Source organism: Podarcis filfolensis (genome assembly GCF_964270895.1).
Source record: "Podarcis filfolensis genome assembly, chromosome: 3".
NCBI lineage: Eukaryota > Metazoa > Chordata > Lepidosauria > Squamata > Lacertidae > Podarcis > Podarcis filfolensis.
Window position 1 is genome coordinate 86,413,473 of NC_139606.1, and position 23,943 is coordinate 86,437,415.

The 23,943-nt window shown below is 40.0% G+C and overlaps 1 protein-coding gene across 6 annotated transcripts in view; it reads right to left on the minus strand.

The window, feature by feature from the left end:
• Positions 1-23,943, minus strand: part of KIF6 (kinesin family member 6) — a 154,634-nt gene that overhangs the window by 84,346 nt on the left and 46,345 nt on the right. For all 6 annotated transcript variants that reach the window (XR_014545726.1, XR_014545727.1, XR_014545728.1 and 3 more), the window contains exons 11-13: positions 13,486-13,591; positions 11,274-11,397; positions 6,521-6,673 (exon numbers count right to left, since the gene is read on the minus strand). Coding sequence is in view for 1 of the 6 variants with exons in the window: in XM_083604512.1 (XP_083460638.1) it covers positions 6,521-6,673; positions 11,274-11,397; positions 13,486-13,591 (383 nt within the window). In the remaining 5 variants the exon portion in view is untranslated. The remainder of the gene's footprint in view (positions 1-6,520; positions 6,674-11,273; positions 11,398-13,485; positions 13,592-23,943) is intronic.

The following is a 23,943-nucleotide window of genomic DNA, read 5'->3' on the forward strand; positions in this document are numbered from 1 at the left end:
CTACAACTGCAATCAGCCCCACCATTTGGAATCAAGGCTGGTTCCAGGTTTCTGTGGGTTCAGGGCAAGAGACTCCAGGTACGGCCCCCTATTCACATTCACAACAAGAATAATAAAAATTTATTATTTATATCCCGCCCATCTGGCTGGTTTCCCCAGCCACTCCGGGCGGCTCCCAGCGGAATAGTAAAAACAGTAAAGCACACACACACACACACACACACACACACACACACACACTGAACTTGCTAGTTCAATTTCAGGCTTGCTCATTCTTTCCCCAGAGCTGCCACTGTTGGGCAACAATCCTTTTCCTCCTTGTTGCTGTGTCTCTTGTAGGTGTGCTCTGAAGCAAGAGCCTAAGAGTAGGCAATGGCTTCCAACAAGAAAGCCAAGAAGCAGCAGTCTTTCTCTAGCTCAGCTAAGTCCTAGTCAGAGAATGTGGTCTCCATCAGGACCAGCAGATGCTGATTGTGTTTATTTGACATCATTGGAATTAATCCTATAAAAATGGTATAATAATGGATTGTTTTGAGAACTGTTGAAATGAATACCAGCTGCATATCTTTAACAACTTTTTTATTTTCACACTATTGGCATTTGTGTCTTTATTTGTGATATTGTGCCAATTAAAAATGTGTGATTTCTGATAAAAAGGAATCCACTCAAGTTAGATCATTAACCACACTGCCTTTCTTCATCCTTTACATTTCTGCCAGCTAAATTCTTGCTGTGTGGAGTTTTAAGTTGTGGCTTTCTTTCTACTATTGAGCTAATATCAAAATTTACCATGAGTTCAACTGCAGCAAATGCCACTAACATATTCTGCAAGAAGGAAGGATCAAATCTAGCTCATAAAGCATCATCCAGGTATCTGTCGCTGCTTAAAGGACATCTGGAGATTGAGAGAGAAAAAATCTCAGGCCACAAAACAAGAGAGCGCCCTTGTTCCCTAGTTCAGATTATCTGTTCATAAAAAATAGTGACTATTACACACACACAACCATTAACAGAGAAGTGAAATTAAGAGAGTAAAACTATTTTTTTAAATAAAAAAACAAGGCAGATAATAACATTCAGTGGCCAAAGTCAACAGATGATGAAGTTAGGTGGTCTAGTGTTTTATGGATGTTGGAAAGGTTGCTATTGGCTGCTTTGTCCGACCTCCTCTGTGTATTTATTTCTGATCAAGATGTGTAGTCAGATCTTACTGAATGTGTTCTAAGATTTGAAGGTCATGTTTTTCCAGCCTTCTTGTTGGATTCCAGAATAACACATTCAACTCATCTGGATAAGGCTGTCTCCAGTATTTTTAATTCTTTGTTCCAGGAGGTTTTTGCCATCAAATGGAGTCTGTGAGTTAATTCTACTTTTCCTGCTTCAGCCAGACTCTCTTTTTATAAGTCAATTGGAAATAGATAAGAAAGATAATGAAGAGAATTAACTAAGTGGGAAAGAGAACACTACAAATTAAATCTGCAACAGATCTCTCTTTTATTTGCCCAAGAAAGAATTGATTAGAACACAAAGGACTTCTTTTCATTCCAGTCAGACCAGTCAGCTTTCACTTGCTTGACAGGTATACATTATAAAGGCATTTAAAATTTTATATTTCTACAAGTTTATATTTGTAACGATCTGTGAGTTTCATATATGTTGCCAGAAGCTTGCTGGACAGACTAGACAGAAGATGGCAAGCATATGCTTTTATCTCTAAATAAAAATAAGATATTGAAGTTGTCCACTTTTTACAAAATTAAGTAATCCATCTTCCTATGCAGTTCAGTAGTCTCTGGGTTCTGCGTGTCCATCTACTGTTGACATTGGGTTTGCAAGACAAGCCTGGACTGCTGATTCCTTTCCAAGTTCAATTCAAGGTGCTGATTATCAGCCCTAAATAGCTACTTGAAAACCCATCTCCTCCTCTGAGAATCTGTCAGTCCTTTAAGCTCAAGTGATGTGGTCCTCTTGCACATGCGACCGACTTCTGAGGTACAGTTGGTGGCAATACACGAGAGGGCTTTCTCTATGGAAGTGATAGGGAGCCTTTTTGCACTCTGGAGGCTGCATTGCATTGTGGGAAACCTTCTGGAGACTGCAAGCCAGAGGCAAAAGTGGACAGTGCAATGGATGTGACTCCTACCTTTGTACAGCAGGCTACATTCCAGCCATACAGGCATCAACACACACATCACCAGTCTCTATCCAGACAAGCAAGGTGACATGATCACAATTCAAGGACACATTGCAGTAGCAAAAGGACCCAGGGAGGTTTTGGGGCCTGGAGAGAGGGGAGGAGGCTTGGGGAGGAGGCAAAAAATTGGGAGAGTACTGAGGACTAGACAGGCTTGGAGGGCCCCATTTGGCCCATGGGCCTGAGCTGCCCCAAACCTGCTCTGTGGTTCTTGTTATGGGGAACACCCTGCTCTTGGAAGTTAAATCTAACTTGAAGACTTTCTTAAAAAAAAAAAGCCTTTGATTCAGTTGCTGTTTAATCTTATTGTTACCACAAAAATGTGTCCCATTTTAAAACGTTTGTTTTAGTCTTCAATTGTGTTGAAGCTATTTTAACTATTATTGTCAATTTTATTTTTATGTTCATTTTCACACTTTGTTTACCACTTTGATTATCTCCTTTGACTGTAGCAGGTATAAAGAACAGTTATTAAATCTACTCTTTCCTAGGCCATTCCATCCAAATGATCATGAAGAACTCTTACAGAATTCTTACATGGCTCTAAGTTGCAGGTTCTTCACAATGGTTTATAACACTAATCTGAAAGCTGTAATTATGAAAAAAGCACCTTCTGGCAATTAAATTTGAAAATATAGCATGCCACAAAATGAAAAGAAATGACATAGCAGTTTAATAACATATAGGAAATCTCTTCTTGATTATAAACTGGAATCATAAAGTAAGTGAAATGTGGAAAATATTTATATGGGGAAAAACACCCTTGCTTTAATATCATACGTCTACTTGTGAGTTCTATACCACTGGCTCAGACTCAAGATATTCATTTTATCAAACCCAAGACATCCACTGATAATGGAACATGAGAGGATTCCAAGGCAGACTAGGCCTGACAAGCAAGATTTAACATAGCACTATAGAGTCGTTAGAACAGATATTAATTTTTTTCTTCAGATATTCAATTTTCAAATGTTAACAGAGCACTCCTGTACATGTTTATTCAAATGTAATTCCTACTACATGTAATGAGGTTCACTTCTTAGTGTTTAGGAATTTTGCAGTTTTAGTTTCATGACCCTAATTCAAGTAGTATCAAAATGAACTTAAATTTGGTTCTTGCATTTTAAACTCAGTCTCGTTGTTGTTGTTGTTGTTAATAATAATAATAATAATAATAATAATAATTTATTGATACCCTGCCCATCTGGCTGGGTTTTCACAGCCACTTTGGGCGGCTTCCAACAAAATATTAAAAATACAATAAAACACCAGACATTAAAAGCTTCCCTAAACAGGGCTGCCTTCAGATGTCTTCTAAAAGCCAGGTAGTTGTTTGTTTCCTCGACATGTGATGGGAGGGCGTTCCACAGGGTGGGTGCTACTACCGAGAAGGCCCTCTGTCTGGTTCCCTGTAACCTCACTTCTCGCAAGGAGGGAACCACCAAAGGCCCTCGAAGCTGGACCTCAGTGTCTGGGCTGAACAATGGGGGTGGAGACACTCCTTCAAGTATACTGGGCCGTGGCCATTTATGGCTTGAAAGGTCAGCACCAACACTTTGAATTGTGCTTGTTTGAATTGTGTTGTTTGCAGAGAGGAGATTGCAGTAGCTTTTCTTTTCCCTGGTCATTTTGCTGCTGTGCTGAGCTAAGCTATGGTTTGGTTTCGCATGCTATCTGTGTCTGAGATAATCATTTAGCTCTCCCAGACAAACCATGAGCTCTAAGCCATAGAACAAACTCAAATCCAGATGACACCCATGACTTAGCTTAGTGCAGTGCAACAGCACATTGGCCAGGGAGGAGCAGCTACAATCTCCTCTCTGGGAACCCACATGCTTGCTCATTTGCATTAAGCCATGCTTTAATCTTTCATCAGAACTGGATCTTCCCAGTTTCCTGCAATGACAAGAGGTTGAATTAAATGACCTTTGGGACACCTTCCATTACACTAAATGAAAAAAGCACAATCCTCCCCGAAATATTCTGGGACGCATCTGTGTGGGTTGCAACCCACACTTTCAGAAGGTTTAGCTTTATGTAGCATACTGACTTTATTTACGTATCTAAAGCATTGTTACCACACTCTTTAGCTATCTTGCATCTCCTACTGGTAAGGCTATGGGCGTTCTCTCCCACCCTCCCGTTGCCACTCAATATTAGTAGGCTCTTCCGTTCTGTTGCTCTACCTCTCAAACTGTCATTGCATATTAAATGTTAATCCTTTTTGAGATTACTTATTAACCACTTTTCCTAATGTTAGTAAAAAAAAAAAAAGGTCAAGTTTCATCATTTAAATTGCCCCCTCTTCTCTTTTTCTTCTTCACAGTACATTTTTTTGTCATTCTGCTTAGAACTGACTACAACTTCTGAAATTGTAATGTCAAAGGTACGACTCTTCCATTTGTCTTAGGAGCCCTATGGACCCAACTCCGTTTATTTTTGATCAGCTATTTATTCCTCATCTAACACTTGATAGTGGTTTTATAAAACCTGAAGCGTTATTGATGGTGGGAAGTTGTTTGAATGAAAACTTCTATCTCAGATGCCTTTCAGCACTCATGGTTTGCTTTTGTTTTTGTTTTTTTTTTTTTGGAATCTCAAATGGTTAAAAGGATGGAGTGAGTCATGTGGGGACTTCTAGAGCACTGAATAGTTCCAGGTGACTATTTAGAACACATGTTCAAACAACATAAACACACTGAGACCGCTGCTATTTTAAAAAGAACAATATGGTCTTCTTTTTCAGTATTGACATTTAGTATTCAAGCTTTCCTTCACTTCAATATAACAAAGGAAGGATTTAGTTCCTGCCCTCCTCCCCAAAATTTAACTGGCCTATCAGACTGCTTAAATGCCTGTTCTGTAAGAAAGATCTGTAGTGAACCATTCATATCATCAGATTTCATTTCACTTAACACAAAATTTGTTCAAAGAAATCATGACATTTAACTAAGAGAAAGGATGTTTTATACCTTTTTTAAAATTAAATAGTAGTATCTCTACCTTGATGATGTTCACATTTTTTCTACAGGGAATTAAATCTCTTACCTACCCCTGACATCATGTATGATTTCAGGTGTTAGGTGAGTGGGCACAGCTTCCCCAAAATGGCCTTGCAGGCCAAATGAGGAGGCTACATTCGGCCAGCAGACTGACAGCTCCCCACTCCTACCATCAATAATGTAAGCCATATAATGAATAGCCTCCCTAAGTATAATTTGATTTATTAAATCTCACAGTAAGACTGACTGATTTCAGAATTTCTAAATCCAGAAAACTGCAGAGTGGTGTACATAAATAGCATATGAAACATAATGCAGATAATCAAGCAGCACTAAAGCATAATAAACAAGAAATAAAAACTACAGAGATAAAAAAGACAAAGTTTTCAACAAATGACAAAAACATAACACTGGGGTTTGCTTCACTTCTAGGTGAAGGGAATTCCACAGAATGGATGCCACAATGTTAAAAGCATATGGTTAAATCTCTGCTTGATTCACCACAGGCACTTGTGGCATCATCAATGGATCTTCATCCAGAGATCCAAGTCAACAGGTTGGAATGTATAAGGAGAGCTAGCTTCCCAGATACCCCAGTCTTTATACACCAGGAGTGAAACCTTGAATCTAATTCAGCAACTAATTTACAGTCTGTGGGACAGAGGTGTCACATGTTGTCAACTGCTTGCCCCAGAGAGCAAACTGTGCAGTAGTGTTTTACACTAGCTGCGTGTTTCTGACAAAATTCAAAGGCAGCCCCAAGTAAATAACATTACAGCAATCAAGTCTAGAGGTTACCAATGCATGAACTACTGTTCCAAAGCTATCCCTGTTGGGGAATGGTTGTAGCTGGCTTACCGGCCAGAGCTGGTAAAAAGTACTCCTAGAAGCTGAGGACACTTAAGCTTCCAGTGACAATGCTGGATCAATGAGTACCCACAAGCTACATACCTGTACCTTCAGAGGGACTGCAACCCCATCCAGAACAGGCAACTGACCAATTTCCTAGACTCAGAAACCGCTCAAACACAGGGCATCTGCCTGTTTCAGTTTATTGGCTCTCCAGACTATTAATTAATCCAGGCACTGTTCCAGGACTTGATAGCCATTTCTTAATCACATTTTCCACCGAGTAAAAGCTACTTATGACACCTAATTGGCTGGACAAACAAACCTTTCTACATATATGAAGTAGAAGCAAAAGAGTAGAGACATGATGCAGAAATACTACAGTCAGCCTTTATTATATTCTACACATAAGTACAGCACCTCAAGGGATGGCATATAGTAATTAAACACTGGAGAATAGTCTGAAGCCACTAACCTGTGTTCCTGTGAAGTAAACTGGATCTACTTTCCAAAGTGACAGAAAACATCTCACTTTCTGAGGTTGCGATCTCCTTGGGAGAAGCACTGAGTTGGAGAAGAGCATCTTGCGCTTTCTTTTTTTCCTTCTTTAACATATTTACTAAAATATCTAAAGTTCATTTTAAGGAAAATTTCTGAAGCAAATTTGAGACAACCATAAACACTCTTCTTAGAATAAGAGGTCAGTTGATTATATATTAAAAGCAAAAAGCATTATTTATTTTATCTTTTACTTTTATTTATTTCAACATATACCCTGCTCACCTTTCAAAGAGCACACAGAGCTTTAAATATGGTTCCCAGATAGAATCCCACCCAGGCAGCTTACAGAGCTACACCAGAATCATACCTAAGTCCCCAACAGGCTAGCCATGTCCAGGGTTTATATGCTAAACATATTCCAAGTTGTATAGCATGCACAAAATATACCATCATACAGAAGTTTGAATATTAAAGAGAAGTGTTAAGCCACTAACAAAGTGACTCATATATACCAAAAAACACAGAAACTGCAAGCCAAAGCACCAGGCATAATCTCTGCATCAAATAGCCAGCAAATAAATTCTATAGACTCACACAAATTGCATTCGGATGTTATGTGAAAGCACAGTTTAGTGCGGCATGAATTAGCCTAGGCAAGCCTTGAGTCTGTGTACTTCTCTCTCCCTTCTCCCCCTCCTATACAGAAGTTTTCACTTCTACATAACTGCAGTCTGAAGTGACAAACTGGTTAACATTAACTATGGTTGGTTTGACACAAACCACAGTTGAACAGTGTTGGAACCAGCTGCCCAGAACCCTGCAAACCCTCCAAACACAGATAGATAAAGGCCTTAACACACTTGCAAATCCTCACAAATCCCACGCTTATGCACAAAACACTTCTCCACCTTACTTGGCAGCCACAACTTCCTTCTCAGGCTTCTGACAGTCGTTGTTGAAGGAAGTGGCTTAGACTGACCATGCACTGCAACATGACTTGTCCTTACTTAAATTGTTTGCTTAATAAGGGGAACTTAACTTATTTACCATGGCTGATCGGAACTTTCAACCAACAGAATGTTTTATGCGGGGGGGGGGGGGTTGGGGTTGGGGGGGAGGTGGACCCCCCCTGCATTATTTCCAGGACATTCTTCTGGCTGTGTTAAGAAGTGTATGGCAGGAACACTTCCTAGCCTCTCAGAGGCTTTACCTTTAAAGTACTTTAAAAATAAGAAACTTGTTTAAAAGCCCCCAGACCACCTCAAATCAATTTAAATTGACTAAGCCCCCCTCCAAAAGTCAAATAAGTTTCACTCACTACCACCAGTCCCAATCTTCATTGGAAAGTAAGGTACAACTAGGATACCTTTTACTTTTCCATTGTTTTCTTCTTCAGCCAATTTACTCTGCACTTCAGCCTAATAGACTCATGGGGCAGCTTACATAGTATCACTAACAAACAAGACAGTCCATGTCTACACACTTGCAATCTAAAAGATTGTACACAAAACGAAAAGTGGGATGGGGAAGTAAGAGAACCATGAAAAACTGAAATGCCAGTTCAAGTTATGAAGCTTGTAAAATGATGAGCTTGAATGGAAACAACGAAGGGAGAGGAGGAATCATAGAGTCATAGAGCTGGAAAGGACCACAAGCATTATCTAGTCCAACCTATCTTTCGCCCAACATGGGGCTCAAACCAACAACCCTTAGATTCAGAGACTCATGCTCTACGAAATGAGCTATCCATGAAGCTGGTCTCTCAGCAGAGCATTGCTTCTGCTGTTGGCTGGCAGCCAGGTGGAAAGCTGATTTAAAAGAAAAAATCTCCATAAAGACAAAATAGATTTTAGCCAGAACAGGAAGAGTGTTAAAAGAGGTCAAGAAAAAACTTGGTGATATGTTATGCCAGGGCAAAGAATGGTCACAAATGGAGGGAGGGGGCACAAAGGTAAAAGATTTTAAACACATTATTTCAGCAATTCCTCAATGCATCAGTCTGAAAATTAATCAGAGTGTGTCACGTCATGTAGATATACCATGCCAAATTTCAGTTTTGACAACTCTTCAATATTTTAATAACATTTATTATATTCAGGTTTTACAGTGGTGGGATACAGTTTGACCTATCCAGCTTAACCATGCAGTGATTCTTCTGACTGTAAAACATATCTAAATATTAAACAACATCATATAAAATGTGGTTCATGTTATATAAATGGACTTTTAAACCAGATCTGATTTTAAACCAGAATAGTTTTAATAGTTCAAAAATAAAATGCTGTTATCTGCCTGCAGTTCTTTCAAATAACCAAAAACTAGAATACAGTAATTATATTTTCTATACCTTACTAAAACTACAGCTATGTATATATTTACTATGAATTTATAGAATGCACAGCACTATTTCAAAAGCTAAATTTTATATATATTGAATCTTAGGTTTAATAAAAATTTACATTTACTCTAAATCCACAGTTCAGCAACATTTCATTTGACTAAAAATAACAATTACAGGAAATTCAACTTTTTGAATGGCAATAAATAGTGCTTTATATAGCATTGCTATTTTCCATTATTATTATTTTTAAGAAAGTGCTTCACATAAGGTTCCCAGAAACCTGGATCTAGGTCAGGACTAAGCAACACACTAAAGCTTTTACATCCAGGAGATTAAACTAGCCTGCTTCAGAGCAGGCAATAAGAGTAAACCTTGGAGTCTGGTAAAAAAGGTGTAGCAAACATTTGTTATGGAATTTAGTTGAAGAACTCACTCAGACAATGAAATGCAAACATTATGTCTAACCCAGCTGAAATACCAATGTGTCTCCTTTCAGAAAGAGGCTCCCCTGACCTGCAGCATTACCTGTGTGAGGGGGAGTTTATGGGACAGGAACAAATAGCTGTCAGTCTCTCCCAGCTTCTGCCCCATTCTGGTGAGGACATGCATACTCTTGTGGTTCTGGGAGTCCCCTGCCACTGTGAGAGTGCAGGTGGAGTGGAAATAGTGGCTAGATTGCCACTCAGCCCAACTGAAGGCAGCAGCAGCAGGAGCAGGAGGAGGTGGTGAGTAGGGAACGGTACAGGCTAACATCAGGCCCTCTGTCCTCTTGTAGAAGCAGCTGTCTCTAAGAGGCTGTTGCTCTGAGAGGCATTCAACATCAGGACTAGGCCCCACTGAGGATGTAGACCATCTGCCTGAGTGGCTGCAGATGTTCAGGAGACTCCCCAAACCAGCCTGATTTGAATTGGTGCCGGGGATGGAAGCTATAAACCATCCTGCTGGGGTCAGTGAATGGCACTGCCTGCATGTACTACCCCCAACGGGTGGTACCAAATGGATTCTCCTCTTTGAGCCATATTATATGGCAGCGGTGGAGGAAGCCGCTCAGGCACCTGGGGTGGCGCGAGCCGCCCATAGGGGCAGGGCCCACCGCAAGGCCTCCGGAGTCTGCCTGCCTCCTCCCACTCAGCCGCCCTACAGCTGGGGGGGGGGAGGCAGCAGGCGGACCGTTTGGGCAGCACAGAGCCTGTGTGTGCCCAAGCCACCACGTCTCTCCCAGGAGGCCCCGCAGTGAGTGCCGCCTGGCATTTTGTCACCCCCCCAGTGGTGACACCCAGGGCAGCCCGCACCCACCGCACCCCCTTCCTCTGCCCCTGTTATACAGGTGCAATGAGGGCTCACTGCCTTTAAATAGTTTCATTGGGCATGGATTTACATGTGGCCCTATTTGTCTCTTTCTCTAGGCCTAAGGCAGGGTTTTTCAACCTTGGGCCCCCAGATGATGTTGAACTCCAATTCTCATCATTCCTGACCATTGGCTAAGCTGTCTAGTGATGATGTGGGTTGTAGTCAGATGACCTTTTCTGGGGTCAGAAATCATTCGTATTTGCTTCTGAAGGTGTAAAATGGATCAGTGGGGTAGGAAACAGGAGGGGACATTGCCTTCTGAGATTGTTGTGTAGTTATGCAATCATACAAATTTAACTGGAAGGCAAATTATTGATTCATGGAAAATAAGGTCCATGCATATTTAGGTGGGAAATAACTTAGTTAACTCATCATATCTGGAGCTGGTTATTACAGTAGCTAGAATATACAGAACACTGTTATGTTGTTCTCAAGCACACATATAGGATGGTCTGAGATGATCCCTAGAAGGGTATGACAAAGGGCTATAGAAATCCTACGCAATCAGGGTGCCTGCAAGAAAAATGAACAAGGATAATAGCAATAATATAAGGTGGATAGGTGGACTGTCCCTGAGATATCCAAGCATAGTTAAGGAGAATGCTCACCTCTTACAGGGATTGGGATTTATCTCTGTTCCCGAGAATATTACCTATACCTGCAAACACACCTCTGGTCAGAGGAAGAGAGTCAGGCAGAGCTGCCTCATCCCTGTGGCAGGAGGAATGGTGGTGATGGTGGGGAGATGAAGTTCTATCTTAAATTAAGGGAGGTGATTGTCCAGTGCTGCTTGACATGGAAACATTGGGCAACTTCAGGGGGAACCTGTATCAGCCTTTTCCCTAGCTAGGATGCTTAGGTGTGAGTAGTTCACTATGGAAAGCCAGGTCAATACCTCAGCTCTCTCTCTCTCTCTCTCTCTCTCTCACACACACACACACACTTTAGTCACATTGCATTTTTGAATTGACATGTAAAATTAGTGGCCATTTTACTTGAAGACTGGTGACTATCTCAGTTTCGTTGACAAGGATACTGATTTCATTGTCTCGTTGCTGCAGAAGATCCTTCAACTTCTTCAACTCTTCATAGCCAATTGAATTATTAGTGTCTGATGCAAGCAGATGGTTGTTAGGTAACTTTGCATTATTAACCAATCTCTATTAAATGGAACAAAAGCAATTGTCAGTTCTTTAGTTTTGACATTCTGTTGACCTACCTCCATCAGAAGCAAATTGCAACAACTTATTTAGCCTAGGTAAAAGACAAATGCTACTGCTGCTGACCGCTGCAATGGCTCTCTTGCCTGTCTTCTCATTCCACTTCAATCAGTTTTGAATGCAACTGTTACTTTCATCACTTTTATCTGATGTCACCCTTCTCCTCCAGCCTTCTGCTCTCTCTGTTGCTTTCCTCTAAAAAATGCCATTTCTCATCCTTACATTTAAACCTCTCTTTCTAGTAGCATCTGTTTTCTCATCTCAGTTTATTCCCTGCTTTGCATTTATACACAATTTCTTTTGCCACTGACCCCATTTCTCTACATACATCTTAATGTCTTGTCCTAAATCAGCAATCTCACATATTTTTCAGGACTAGAACTTGCCTTTTGGGATCCAATTCTTATTTTTTTTTATCACATGGTAGTGTTTCTAACACAACTTCTCCTCAAGGTCAGTAGTGTATCCAGATCTACTAGTGGAAGACCAAAGCCCCAAATGACTTTCTTTAACTATATTATCTACACTCTCTTCTCAAACTACCTCTCTCATCAATTCCAATCTATCAAAGGGCAATATTCAACAAAATAGTTCAGTGCACACAAGAAATACTGCTAGCGCAACTGAATTTCCCCCTCCCTCACATGCAGCCCACAAATCTGCTCTGGAGGATTGGAGGAATCACAAAACAGATTTATGGGTGCACCTAAAGAGAAAGAGAACATATTGTGTTGTGCAAGGAGAAATCTTTGCCCTAACAGAATCTTTAGGCCATATTTAACCAAGTTGTGGTGCTAGTAGAAGCTTGCTCCTCGATCTACGCAACACCCATCTACCTTTCCAACTCTGCTCAGGAGGGTTGAAAGAACCCCCAGAATTTAGTGGTGAGGACAAGAAGAAGACCGTTCTGTCTGGTAAGCAGAAATGCTTGCACTGATGGGATGATCATATTAGTGTGATGCTGTCTCCCCCTTAGCTTTCGTGCTAAGTCAAATACAATGGGGGGGGGGATCTGTCTCCATTTCCTGGACCACCACAGCTTCTTTCAGTAAGCCTTCCTTTATTCCATCCTTGGTACTCCCTTAATAACCCTACCCTTCTCCCTTTATCTTCACTCTGTCTATACTGAAAACAGTATATGAGCAGGCACACTGGTGTATTTACATTTTGTAAAAATTAGCAGTAAAGGGATACTCAACAGTTCTTAGGGAATATTAATGAAGCAATGTGCAATGTTAATTTAGCTAATAAAGCATAACTATTTACTCTTATTTCTGGAATACTTCAGTAATGAAAGTTTGGCTAACCCATAGGTAAATATAGGTAAATATGGATATATAGTTCCCAGCTGAATAAAATATGGCTTGCTTGTCTGTTTATGTAAGATATATAGGTGGGCTTCACACAGTGTATAAAATTATTAAAACAATAATTATCTACTTTTTTGCAGTAAATGAAGATGAACTACTGTTTATGTCGAAACTGCAGTTTCTGCTTCTTATCTCTGCCCTAAGTGCAAGTTGATTCATCAGAAGCTCTTGTAGTGGTAGCTGGAGCCACTTCTCCCCAACCACTGGCTTTGACACTTGAATAATAGTTTGTTTAAAAACCACGTTTTAAACCATGGTTTCAGATCCTCATTAGCAAACAGACATTAAACCACAGTACTCCCACCTTGGAAACTCTGATTTGAAGAATCCATGACCAAAACTGATGCTTGAGAAAAAGGAGTGCATGAGCATAGTTCTCATTCCAAGCTTACTAATTAATCTAGGAACATTACATTCAAACCAGACAACTCAGATTCTCTTGATTACAATATGCATACCAAAAGCAATTTATTTTCTCCTGTGAGAAATGAACAATGTATTTAGTGCTTCAGTTGTATCATTTTATGGAGTTCTGATTTGGGGCTTTTATTTCCTTCTCCCTCTCTCCCTGGAATGCCTAGTAAATGAAAACACATGGAGTGTTATTATTGTGTTGAAGGCTTCCTCGCCCCTGAAAATGGCAGCCAATGAAGCATACCTTTAAATGGTTGAAAGAGTGTTTGATCTTCCGCATATCAGCTCCCAACTCCAATGTGCTCTCAGGATCCATATCTTCCAAAAAACTTTTAATCTGTTCGTCTACCCTAAATTCAGGAGGAAATACGACCTTTCAGAAAATATACTTAATCTTCAGAAGATAAAAGCAAATAGGCATACCAGACTGAGAGCAAGCTTGTTTCCAAAATACTACAAGTGGTGTTTCCCAATATACAGTATCACAAACGGATATATTGTTTTAAAATAATGTTTAAAATAATGTTTTTTATTTTTTTTTAAAAAGGTTTTAGCTACAGTAAGTTTTTTGTTTTGTTTTAAATGTCATCTCAACTAGTCCACTAATTTTTGTGGGGAGCAGACCTATTAAAATTCATGGACCTAACGTAGTCACTTAATTTCAAAGGGTTGACATCAAGTAAAAGATGGATGAGTATCACCCAATCACCAAAAACTGAACTACAACCCTCTGGAAGAATAGTGGGGGAAATATCTTCATAACATTATCGTTTCAAATTTTGACTTGCTTCTGGAAGCCAAGGATTAGCAAGTTAACACAGTCACTATATTTAGATGAAACAATCCTGTATACCACCACTGAGCCCATTATTTTCAGAATAATTATTTCTTGAAAAATAAAGTGATTGCATTTAGCAACTATATATAGTTAGCAATATTGAAATTAATGCTTTAACACTTAAAAGAAAAAAAGCATCATTGTCGCACTCTGGCAACCCAATTGTGCCCAGAGAGGCCCCAGAGAAAAGGAAGCCCTCCACCCAGCCAGCTCTAGTGACCCTCAAGAATGGTATTTGTACATGACTTAATTGCACCAGAGCAGGAATGGGGATCTGTATTTGAATGTTTGTTCCATTGAAAGCAATGTGACTGTTGTCTCTCTCACCACACAGAATCATTTGCAGCTGGATGCAAATGTGAATGTGAATCTTCACTTCCATTCTGTTTCAACTTATCATGCACAAACAGAATCCGAGAGCAAATCTTTCCCTTCCATACTGAGACACTGATATTCACAGTACCACATGTCCTTCCCTATGCAGGGGTCTTTCATCCCATCAAAGAGAATAGGAGTCCTGGTATATGAAGGGCACAGTCCAGTAGAAGTATCCAATCAAATGTGAATTTTGCAGCTTTTTTCTTCTGCACCAACATGTTGTTGTTGCTGCTGTTTTTTTTAAAGAATGTCATTGACTTTAAAGGTGGAATCAACACACATATTAAAAAACACTGTTAAAATGTTTTTTTTAAAAAATGTTTTGAAAAATATATTGAATTTGCCATAGCTCACTATCACCATCTAGTTTCACATTTGTATACTGCACTTTACAATACACTTAAAATGACTTATTTGCAGCTGTATAGCTGAGTCCAAAGTTTATGTGTTCAGAACTGATGGAAATGTTTACCAACATGACAGGAAATTAAACTTTCCCTAGTGTGGGAAAGTCCATGCCAGGCAAGGGCCAAATTTGGCTTTTGCACATGATTTAGAAAACATTAAGAATAGTAATTTAACGTTGAAACAGAATCATTTCCTCAGTTGTACACACTAAAGTACACCATTGGACTGTGATTAAAAAAACACTAACAGCCATAAATTTGTTGAATGGTTTCTTTAAATGTAAAGGTTCATCATTGTTCCACCCGATGTGTATGTCTTTAAGGGGCCAGAGCAAGGGCCAGAGCAAAATAACGAGACCCAGCTTTACAGCTGTGAAACATAGCAGGTGCTGCTGAGTTGTACTGATTAAGCTGTGTCAGCAATTGGGTGTAGTATATAAGGAGCAGCACCTAGCTCTCCCATTACCCTGGGGGATGGGTTGGTGGTTGGGTCATGTTTGTTTGTTGATGTATTTAGTGTATAAGCAGTTTTTGTTTTTCTTATTAAAACCTTGTTTAAGTTATTTTTGAGTCCCTTTTTAATGCATGGTCTCCCCAGCAAGCTCCCTGCAGCGCTACTATACTGCAAATACCCAACAAAATTAGCAATTGCTTACAAATAATGTCAACTCCAGAATATTATTAGGATTAAGAATAGCATACATGAACAGCAAAGCATGACTAGGTAGTCTAGTATTCTGAATTCCATTTTAACCCTCTTATGCATTTGCAATGGATACCCCTGTCAAAAGATATTTAAAAATATGTAGAAATTTTCCCTCTAACCTGTAGCACTTCATATACTATACTTCTGGGATAAATACTTCTGCACTAAAGCAGTCAAATAGCTTTTATTAGTGAAAAATCAAGCAGCAGGACATTGGACTCTGCAACTCTGAGTGGTGGAAAATGAAGTGCTAAATTTGCAGACATTAACAATCTAATGACCCAACATGGATAAAATTCTAATTTTACAACATTAAAGCTTGAGATAATGAGGTGTTAGAAAGCAAAACGATACTGAATGTTTAATTTTTTTAATTTAAAATTGTGCACTAGAACTGTATTCAACAATCCCTTTTAACATTCCTTATTTTTATAGTGCATTGAAAACAAATAACAATTTTTTAAAACTATCAACTTAAGTGACGTCCAACATTAAATTAGTAATTGCTTTCTAAAAGTGCAGGAAGGTTATGTTTAAAATTCCGAATAATATGTAGGATCACATGGCTATGAGACACAAGAGAAGAGACCAGTGCACAGAGGAATTTTGGAAGCCCTCTCTTTGACCTTATTTGTAAACCATGGTTCATTTATAGCTGCTTTTGTCTTTTACAACAGACCCTGGAATATTATATCATGTGCAGAAGTGAAGATCACTTAAAGAACAATGAATCCCCTAGGATCAGCCATGGTCTTCAAACAAAAATTCCTAAAACTGGAGTTAAATGGCAAGGGAGTGTAAAAGTACTGTATGTGATAATTCAGGTATATGTATGCAATGAGCCTTCACAACAGGAATAATTTAGTGATAGCACAACCGGCTTATCATTGCAGAATAAAGGGTAAAGGGACCCCTGACCATTAGGTCCAGACGCGGACGACTCTAGGGTTGCGGTGCTCATCTCGCTTTATTGGCCAAGGGAGCCAGCGTACAGCTTCTGGGTCATGTGGCCAGCATGACTAAGCTGCTTCTGACAAACCAGAGCAGCGCACAGAAATGCCGTTTACCTTCCCGCTGGAGCGGTACCTATTTATCTACTTGCACTTTGATGTGCTTTCAAACTGCTAGGTTGGCAGGAGCAGGGACCGAGCAAAGGGAGCTCACCCCGTCACGGGGATTCGAACCACCGACCTTCTGATCGACAAGCCCTTCTACAGCGACTTCTACAGTTGAGAAGTGAAATGTATGCAGAATGAACACAAGTGAGCCTTCACAGCAGCACTGATTTGATTAACGCCTTAGCATTCTACAAGCAAAACGACAATCAATGCAGCAAGGAGGACTAATGGGGAATATTGTTATAAGAGGGGACTGACAGATATGTCCAAAATACAAAACTCTATTGATGGACCTTATTTATGAAAAAGATGCTGTATTAATTTAAGCAAGATATATTTCTAGGTAACCACTTCAATAAAGTGCATCACTGAGTCTCTGGCGTTTAAAAGTTGTACAGATGCTAATCATTATGTGGTATAAACATTTTTTAAAAACAGAGGCCAGTGGATGCTTTTTAGCCACATGAGATAATTGTATAATGCCCCAGGTCCTGATTTCCTCCCTCACTGAGTCCCAAATTTTCAAGTAACAAAAGCTGCATATCCTTTTTCTTAATACATGTTTAAATTACTTCGAAGCAAATGCCTGCATATAAACCACTGTGTACTGAAGTGGGGGGAAATAATTGTTAATATCACTCTCATTAGCCCCAGCCAGCATGGCAAATGGAAGTCAACATTCAAATATTCTACAGCAAGACTGTTGGTACAGATAGCTGCTGGAACATAACTCTGATGCTTAAAAGCTTCCATTGGCTACCCTTATACTACTAAGCCAAGTTTAAGGTTCTTGTATTAACAATGCCCTAAACAGCTTGAATCCAGGATATTTTAAGTACCACCTGATAGTGGGAATCCGTTGTCTGTGGTCTCCCACAGTTCAGTTGCATGGCTTGTATCCTCCACCAGTGAGCACCCAATTCTGTGGAATTACATGCTGGCTGAGATCAGATACTGGTGCCTTAGTAAATATATTTCTTCTAATTTCAGAAGGCATTTGGAGTGTTTCTAATCTTACAGTTAAAAGGTAAAGCTACCCCTGACAGTTAGGTCCAGTCGTGAACAACTCTGGGTTGAACGCTCATCTTGCTCTACAGGCCAAGGTAGCCGACATATGTCCGTAGACAGCTTCCAGGTCATGTGGCCAGCATGACTAAGCTGCTTCTGGTGAACCAGAGCAGCGCACGGAAACGCCGTTTACCTTCCCGCTGGAACGGTACCTATTTATCTACTTGCTCTTTTTGGCATGCTTCCGAACTGCTAGGTTGGCAGGAGCTGGGACCGAGCAATGGGAGCTCACCCCGTCGTGGGGATTTGAACCGCCAACCTTCTGATTGGCAAGTCCTAGGCTCTGTGGTTTAGACCACAGTGCCACCTGCGTCCCATAATCTTACAGTTAACTGTAACAAATTTTATGATGTATGCTGCATTTCTATTGCACCCTGCTTAGAAACCATGGTATTAAGCAGTATATACATTATTTAAATGAATGACTGAATGAACGAACAAACAAAATGTATTGTAACATTTAGTGCAATAATAAACTGTTAAAGACTGGAAGGTGTACAGGTGTCAATCTTAGTGATGAGGCTGAACATCCTATTTTCAGTCAACGACCAACAGATGCTGTTCATCTTTTCTTTAACATGTCCAAGAAAAATGATTTCATATAGTGTACAAAAGATACAATTTCCATTTGAAGAAAACCTTCTGTGGAAGCAGACAATGAAGCTAGGTTCAAAAGTTGGGGTTATATATATAGGTATATATGAATGAAAAATGGTTCCACTATTTCATTACACATAGTATTTTTCAGCTCATTTGAGTTGTGCTAATATATATTAGTGGCAAGATTTGATACCAAATACTCTCTTGCCATGAATCAGAAAATTGATTTATTCTGTTATCCTGTAACTGAAAATATAGTTTATTTCAATGTTTATAGTACATATTTACTTAGCTATAAAAATATTTATATTACACTATTCTATCATTAAAAAGATCCCCAAGGTGGTCAACAAATCTCAATAAGGCAGTAAAAGCAGGTCAGAATATACCTATACAATGAGCAACTAACAAAGAACAGAACCAGATAAAACTATCTGTGTTTTAATTGGTCATTATTCTGCAAGCCCTCTGCTGAATGTTCTACAAAAGAGATAGACCTTTGTAATGTGGCAGAAGCCAAGCAGATCTTTCTCGGAAAGGTGTGTTCAACAAGTGTGGTGCCATAACTGATGAGACCATGAGTGCTGAAGTATTCTTTTCCTGCAATTAGTTGGAGGTGGAATTAAAACGAAGGTTCCATTAAAATATAGCGTTATATTAAGTAACACTCCCTTTCCCCTTCCTATCCTTTCAGAATTTCTATTTTCAGTGAAAGTTCCATTCAGCAAAGATCTCTGGCACTTCAAATAAATGTTACTGTATGCAAGTTCAGTTGTTTTATTGCTTCCTACTGATTCCAGCTGTGGAATTAGTGAATAATTTCTCCTTAAATAGACACTCTTGGAATTGCCGCATGTCAGCTATTTTCCCTATGTGGCGGGTGGAAGAATCATTCATTCATCTTTTAATTATTACGATCTAGAGTAGCAAACAGTATTATAAATCATGCTATCTTAAAAATAAAAGGAATAAAAAGGAACAAAACAAGAGGAAAGCAGTAAGTAAACACTTCTTCCCTATTACAGAAAAAAAACAACCCATGGCACAAGGTGTTTTCCAGAAAGGCCTTTCAAGAGAAAACTATTCAGTCACATCCCAGCTGCTATCAACATGAAGCAATAAAACTGGCTGAACCTGCAAAGAGGAAGTGTTCCATTTAAAGGTATGGGAGGGGTGCAGAAAAGCTTGGGATTGACAGTTAAAGAAAGAACTGCATAGAATTATAGAAGTGTAGAGCTGGAAGGGATCATGAGGATCATCTAGTCCAACCCCTGCAAAGCAGGAATCCGGATGACCTCTAGAAAATGAGTACCCAAAAGATGTCAATTCCATAGAAAAAGCAAGGTGTGGGAAATGTAGAGAAGGGCCTACAATTTGTATCCCTACTGTGGCACTGGGATGGGTGGAGAGGCTTAACCCATAGGATAGCGATCAAAGAATTCATATAGGTATAAAGAGGTTGTGAGATTCCTTGGAATATCCTAATTGTAGACCATTTAGGACCTCATTGGTCAAAAAGCAACCCATGAATTGGGGTAGAAATGAACCGGTAAGAAGTGAATCATAGAACTATAGAGCTGGAAGGTACCCTGAGGGTCTTCTAGTCTAACTCCCTGCAATCATCTAGCATAGTGCTGGACCAGATCCAGGTTCAAATCCCCATTCAGGCATAAATCTCACTGGGTGACTTGCTGCCAGTCATTCTCTCTCAGTCTCATCTCTCTCAGGGTAAAATCTAGAAGGGGGAAAATCCTATATGCTGTCTTGAGCTCCTTGCAGGAAAAAAGGGTAAGATGTAAATTTGATCCATAAAAGAAAGATAATGTTTAAATCAGTCTGTTATGTACCCTCCTAATCATATTTTCAGATACCATATTACCTACAAGGTTTACAGTCCAATGCTTGAAGCAGATGCATTGCTGTATGAATTTGTAGGACTATTTCTATTCTGTTTGACAATATAAAAGTAGTAAGGTAAAGATATTAATAAACTAAAGTGCTAAGCCAGCACTTGTAATCTGTGCCTTAAAGAGTTCCAACTGGCATGGATTCTGGAAGCGTGGGTGCTATGGAACACAGCAGTTTTGATTTGAAATCCTGACTTTCTGGGCAAAGTTAAGTTGCTAGTGAGCTCATCTGGCTCATCTGTTATACCAACATTGTCCAAACAAAAAAAGGCCTCTCCCTTTACTTCTGGCATGCTCCTCATAAAATATAAAAAGGAGAAAGATTCCATTTAAATCCAGGGTTAAAAACCCTATAATACAGAAGCCTCTAAGTATACAGTACTATCTCCTTTAGAGAGGATGCATGTTGCTATTTAATCTACATTTTTTTTTCAAATGTGCGCAGATGCTGTCAACTATTACTAAACAAGAAACACCAGTTTAAATGAACATTTATAGATCAGTTTCATATTAAGAAAGCCTGACAACAGCATCCAAAGGCAGTAATTCAAAATCTGAAAGTTGTTGTTTAAACTCAATACAATAGATTTTCAAAATAAACAGCAGTATTTTTGAAGTACACAAACTATATACCCAAGGTTGTAAGTATCTATATTTTCTTTAAACTTACTTTAAAGTAAATCCCATTGAAAAGTGGAACTTATTTACTAGGAAATATGCAGAAGACTTAGCCGCAAAACTGAATACACTTAGCAGTCTATCTCACTTAATTCAGCACGGCACACATAATAATCAAAGCAGAAACTAAGGTTAGATTTTCCAAAGAAGTTGCAACTTTATTTACAAGACTGCTTATTTATGTTTTGTGCGTGAATCAATTCACTAAAAACAATCTGAACATTTGGTTTTCATTTCATTGCAAATGTCATGAAAGAAAAAAAAACAGCTGGGCTTAGTTGAATGGACATTGTCAAGGATAGGCAGGGTCTGAAGGGTGGGCAGAGGAGGTGGGGGTACGGGAGGATAATCTGGGGAAGGGTCATTGATTTGTGGGGATCTGTACCACCCATGATGCAGGAAGAAGAGGAAGAGGCTGGGCAGGAGAAGAGGAGGCAGGGGGAAGAGTTGCAGGAAGGCACAAAGGTGGAAAAGACAGTCCCAGTTACAGTCTCTACCATCCCCTCCTCCACGGACAAGGAAGGGCTTAAAGCAACAAGAGCAGCTGGAGATGCTGCGCAGGACAAGTCGCTGGTTGCTTGGACACACTACCGTATTTTTCGTCCCATAGGACGCTCTGTCCCATAAGACGCACCTAGTTTTTTGCGGGGGAAATAAAGGAAATTTTTTTTTCCTTTATTTCCCCCCCCCAAACCAGGTCGGGGAACAGCGGTATGGTGGCACTGCACCTCCCCGCTGTCCCCCGAGCTTGTGGGGCTGGCCGATGTCTGCCCGGGGCGCTCTGCTTCAGAGCACCCCTCACGCCAGGCGGCAGGCTGCTATCCGCAGCCTAGAGAGCCCTGCGGGAACTCCCGCAGGCTCCCCAGGCTTGCTGATAGCTTCCTGAAGCCTGGGGAGCAAGAGGGGTCGGTGCGCACCGACCCCTATCGCTCTCCAAGCTTCAGCGAAAGCCTGTATTCGCCCCATAGGACACACACAGAGTTCCCCTTCATTTTTGGAGGGGAAAAAGTGCGTCCTATAGGGCGAAAAATACGGTATATCAGAAGAGGGAGTTAAAATGTGCTGAAAGAAGCATGATGTGCTGTTGCTCCAACTGTCTACCCAATAAGGCTCACTGGTGCCATCATTATATAGCTTTAGGTGCCAAGCAAAAACTTTCCTCTATAACCAGACTAAGCATTCAGCCTGCTAGGCAGAATGAACCCCCCTCTCCTCCTCCTCCTCCTGCTGCTGCTGCGTATTGTTCTGTGTGTTCTTCCAACTCCCTAATCATTTGCAGGGGGGGCATGGGAGGAGGGGGGAGTCCCACTGCAGAAATGGAAGTCCTTGCACAGGGCTTTCGCTGATAGGATTTATTAGATGGAACCCTGCCCTTTGTATCTCATTCTTTCTCAGGATGATATACACTGAGCTTATTCTATTCTATCTAGTCTTGTGCTGAGGGTTAGGCTTTGCAGTAGTGGCTGGCTTCACGTATGGCCACCTAGCAACTTTCACTGTTGACAAGGAAATGAACACAGACCTCTTCAGTCTGACTATTCATCTGAGTCACTTACTATTCAAAACAAATTGTTCCCCTGGAAGCAATTATTGCTAGGCCCATTATTGTTTTAAATATATGCCTCTGATGTTTAGTGTGCACACCTGAAGCGTGAATCCAGCAATGTTTGCACATGCAAGTACACTGGCTAATGTGGAAAACTGACTGACTGAGTGCACATTCATGGGTTTGTTTCTCTGTAAGATGTGATGCGATCCCTAGGTATCCTTAATAAACAGGAACCATGCAAATTGCTATTACCCTGTATACAATGTATCAGTTCTGCATTATGCAATAAACATTTCCTTTTCTTGTAAAATTATATAGTCATCTGAATCAATTCAACATTAAAAAGACGAAAATCTGTTGTATGTCATTTTGCTGTCACCAATTATAAGTAAGCAATTGAACAAAGCAAAACTATAGCTCTGTGGCTTTTCTGTGGGTTCCAGGTAAGAGCAGCTGATTCAGCTTCTCCTATCTGCTTGATTTGTTCCTATTTTTATTGGCTGTCTTCCACAGAAACTATCTGACCTCAACTCCTGCCTCATTCTTGCTGGTTTTCCAAATCAGCTTGTGCTTCCTTATTCAGGACTAAATTCCCAGCAACAGACTCAACTTGGCTCCTTGACCAGTAGACTGTTTGTGCATGTTAGCCCCTAACAAGTTCCTGTTCTCCTGGATCATGTTCTGAGTATATTTAAATCTAAATTTAATTTAGCTCCTCAGTCTGAGACAAAAATGTGATGCAGTTGCAATTTAGGCAAATGACGTTTGCATGAATAACACCAGTGTATGCAGCACCAAGGAAATAATTCTGCTGCTCTATTTACCACAGGTTACACCTGCTAACATACCATGTCCAGCTTAGATCAGCACATAATAAACAGGATAACAGTAAGTTAGAATAATTCAGAGGAGAACAAGAATATAAAACTGGCATAGAAACTATGAACAATTGAGAAAGATAAGGGGCTTTCTCATACATCAGATTTAGATTGCCTTTGAACCTCTCTCACTCAGTTTATGATAACATCTGTTGTTTGTACATCAGAGAAGAACCACTGCTAGTCAATGCCAAAAAAGTGAATCATTTGAACCCATGGTTCAAGGTAGTTTCCTATGTTCCTAGGAGGAATGAAAGAGGCATTCAAAATGCAAATAAGCATTCTTGCCAATGTAGGCTTTATATTCACATCACAAACTCAACTGAAACAACAGTTCCTTTATGACTCCTACATGATAATGCCCTAAGGGTACAAATACAGAGCTACAAATACCTAAAAGGATGACGAAAAGGTATGAAGCATTAAGAAATTTTTCCTAACTGCTGGTCAATGGAAGAGATTGTCCAGAAACATTATGAAATCTTATTTCCTGGAGGTTTTAATAAAAGACAGTGTAGTGTTCATCGGCCCTGTGCAGATGAATTCCTTAACCATGATTCAGCAGTTAGGAGCAG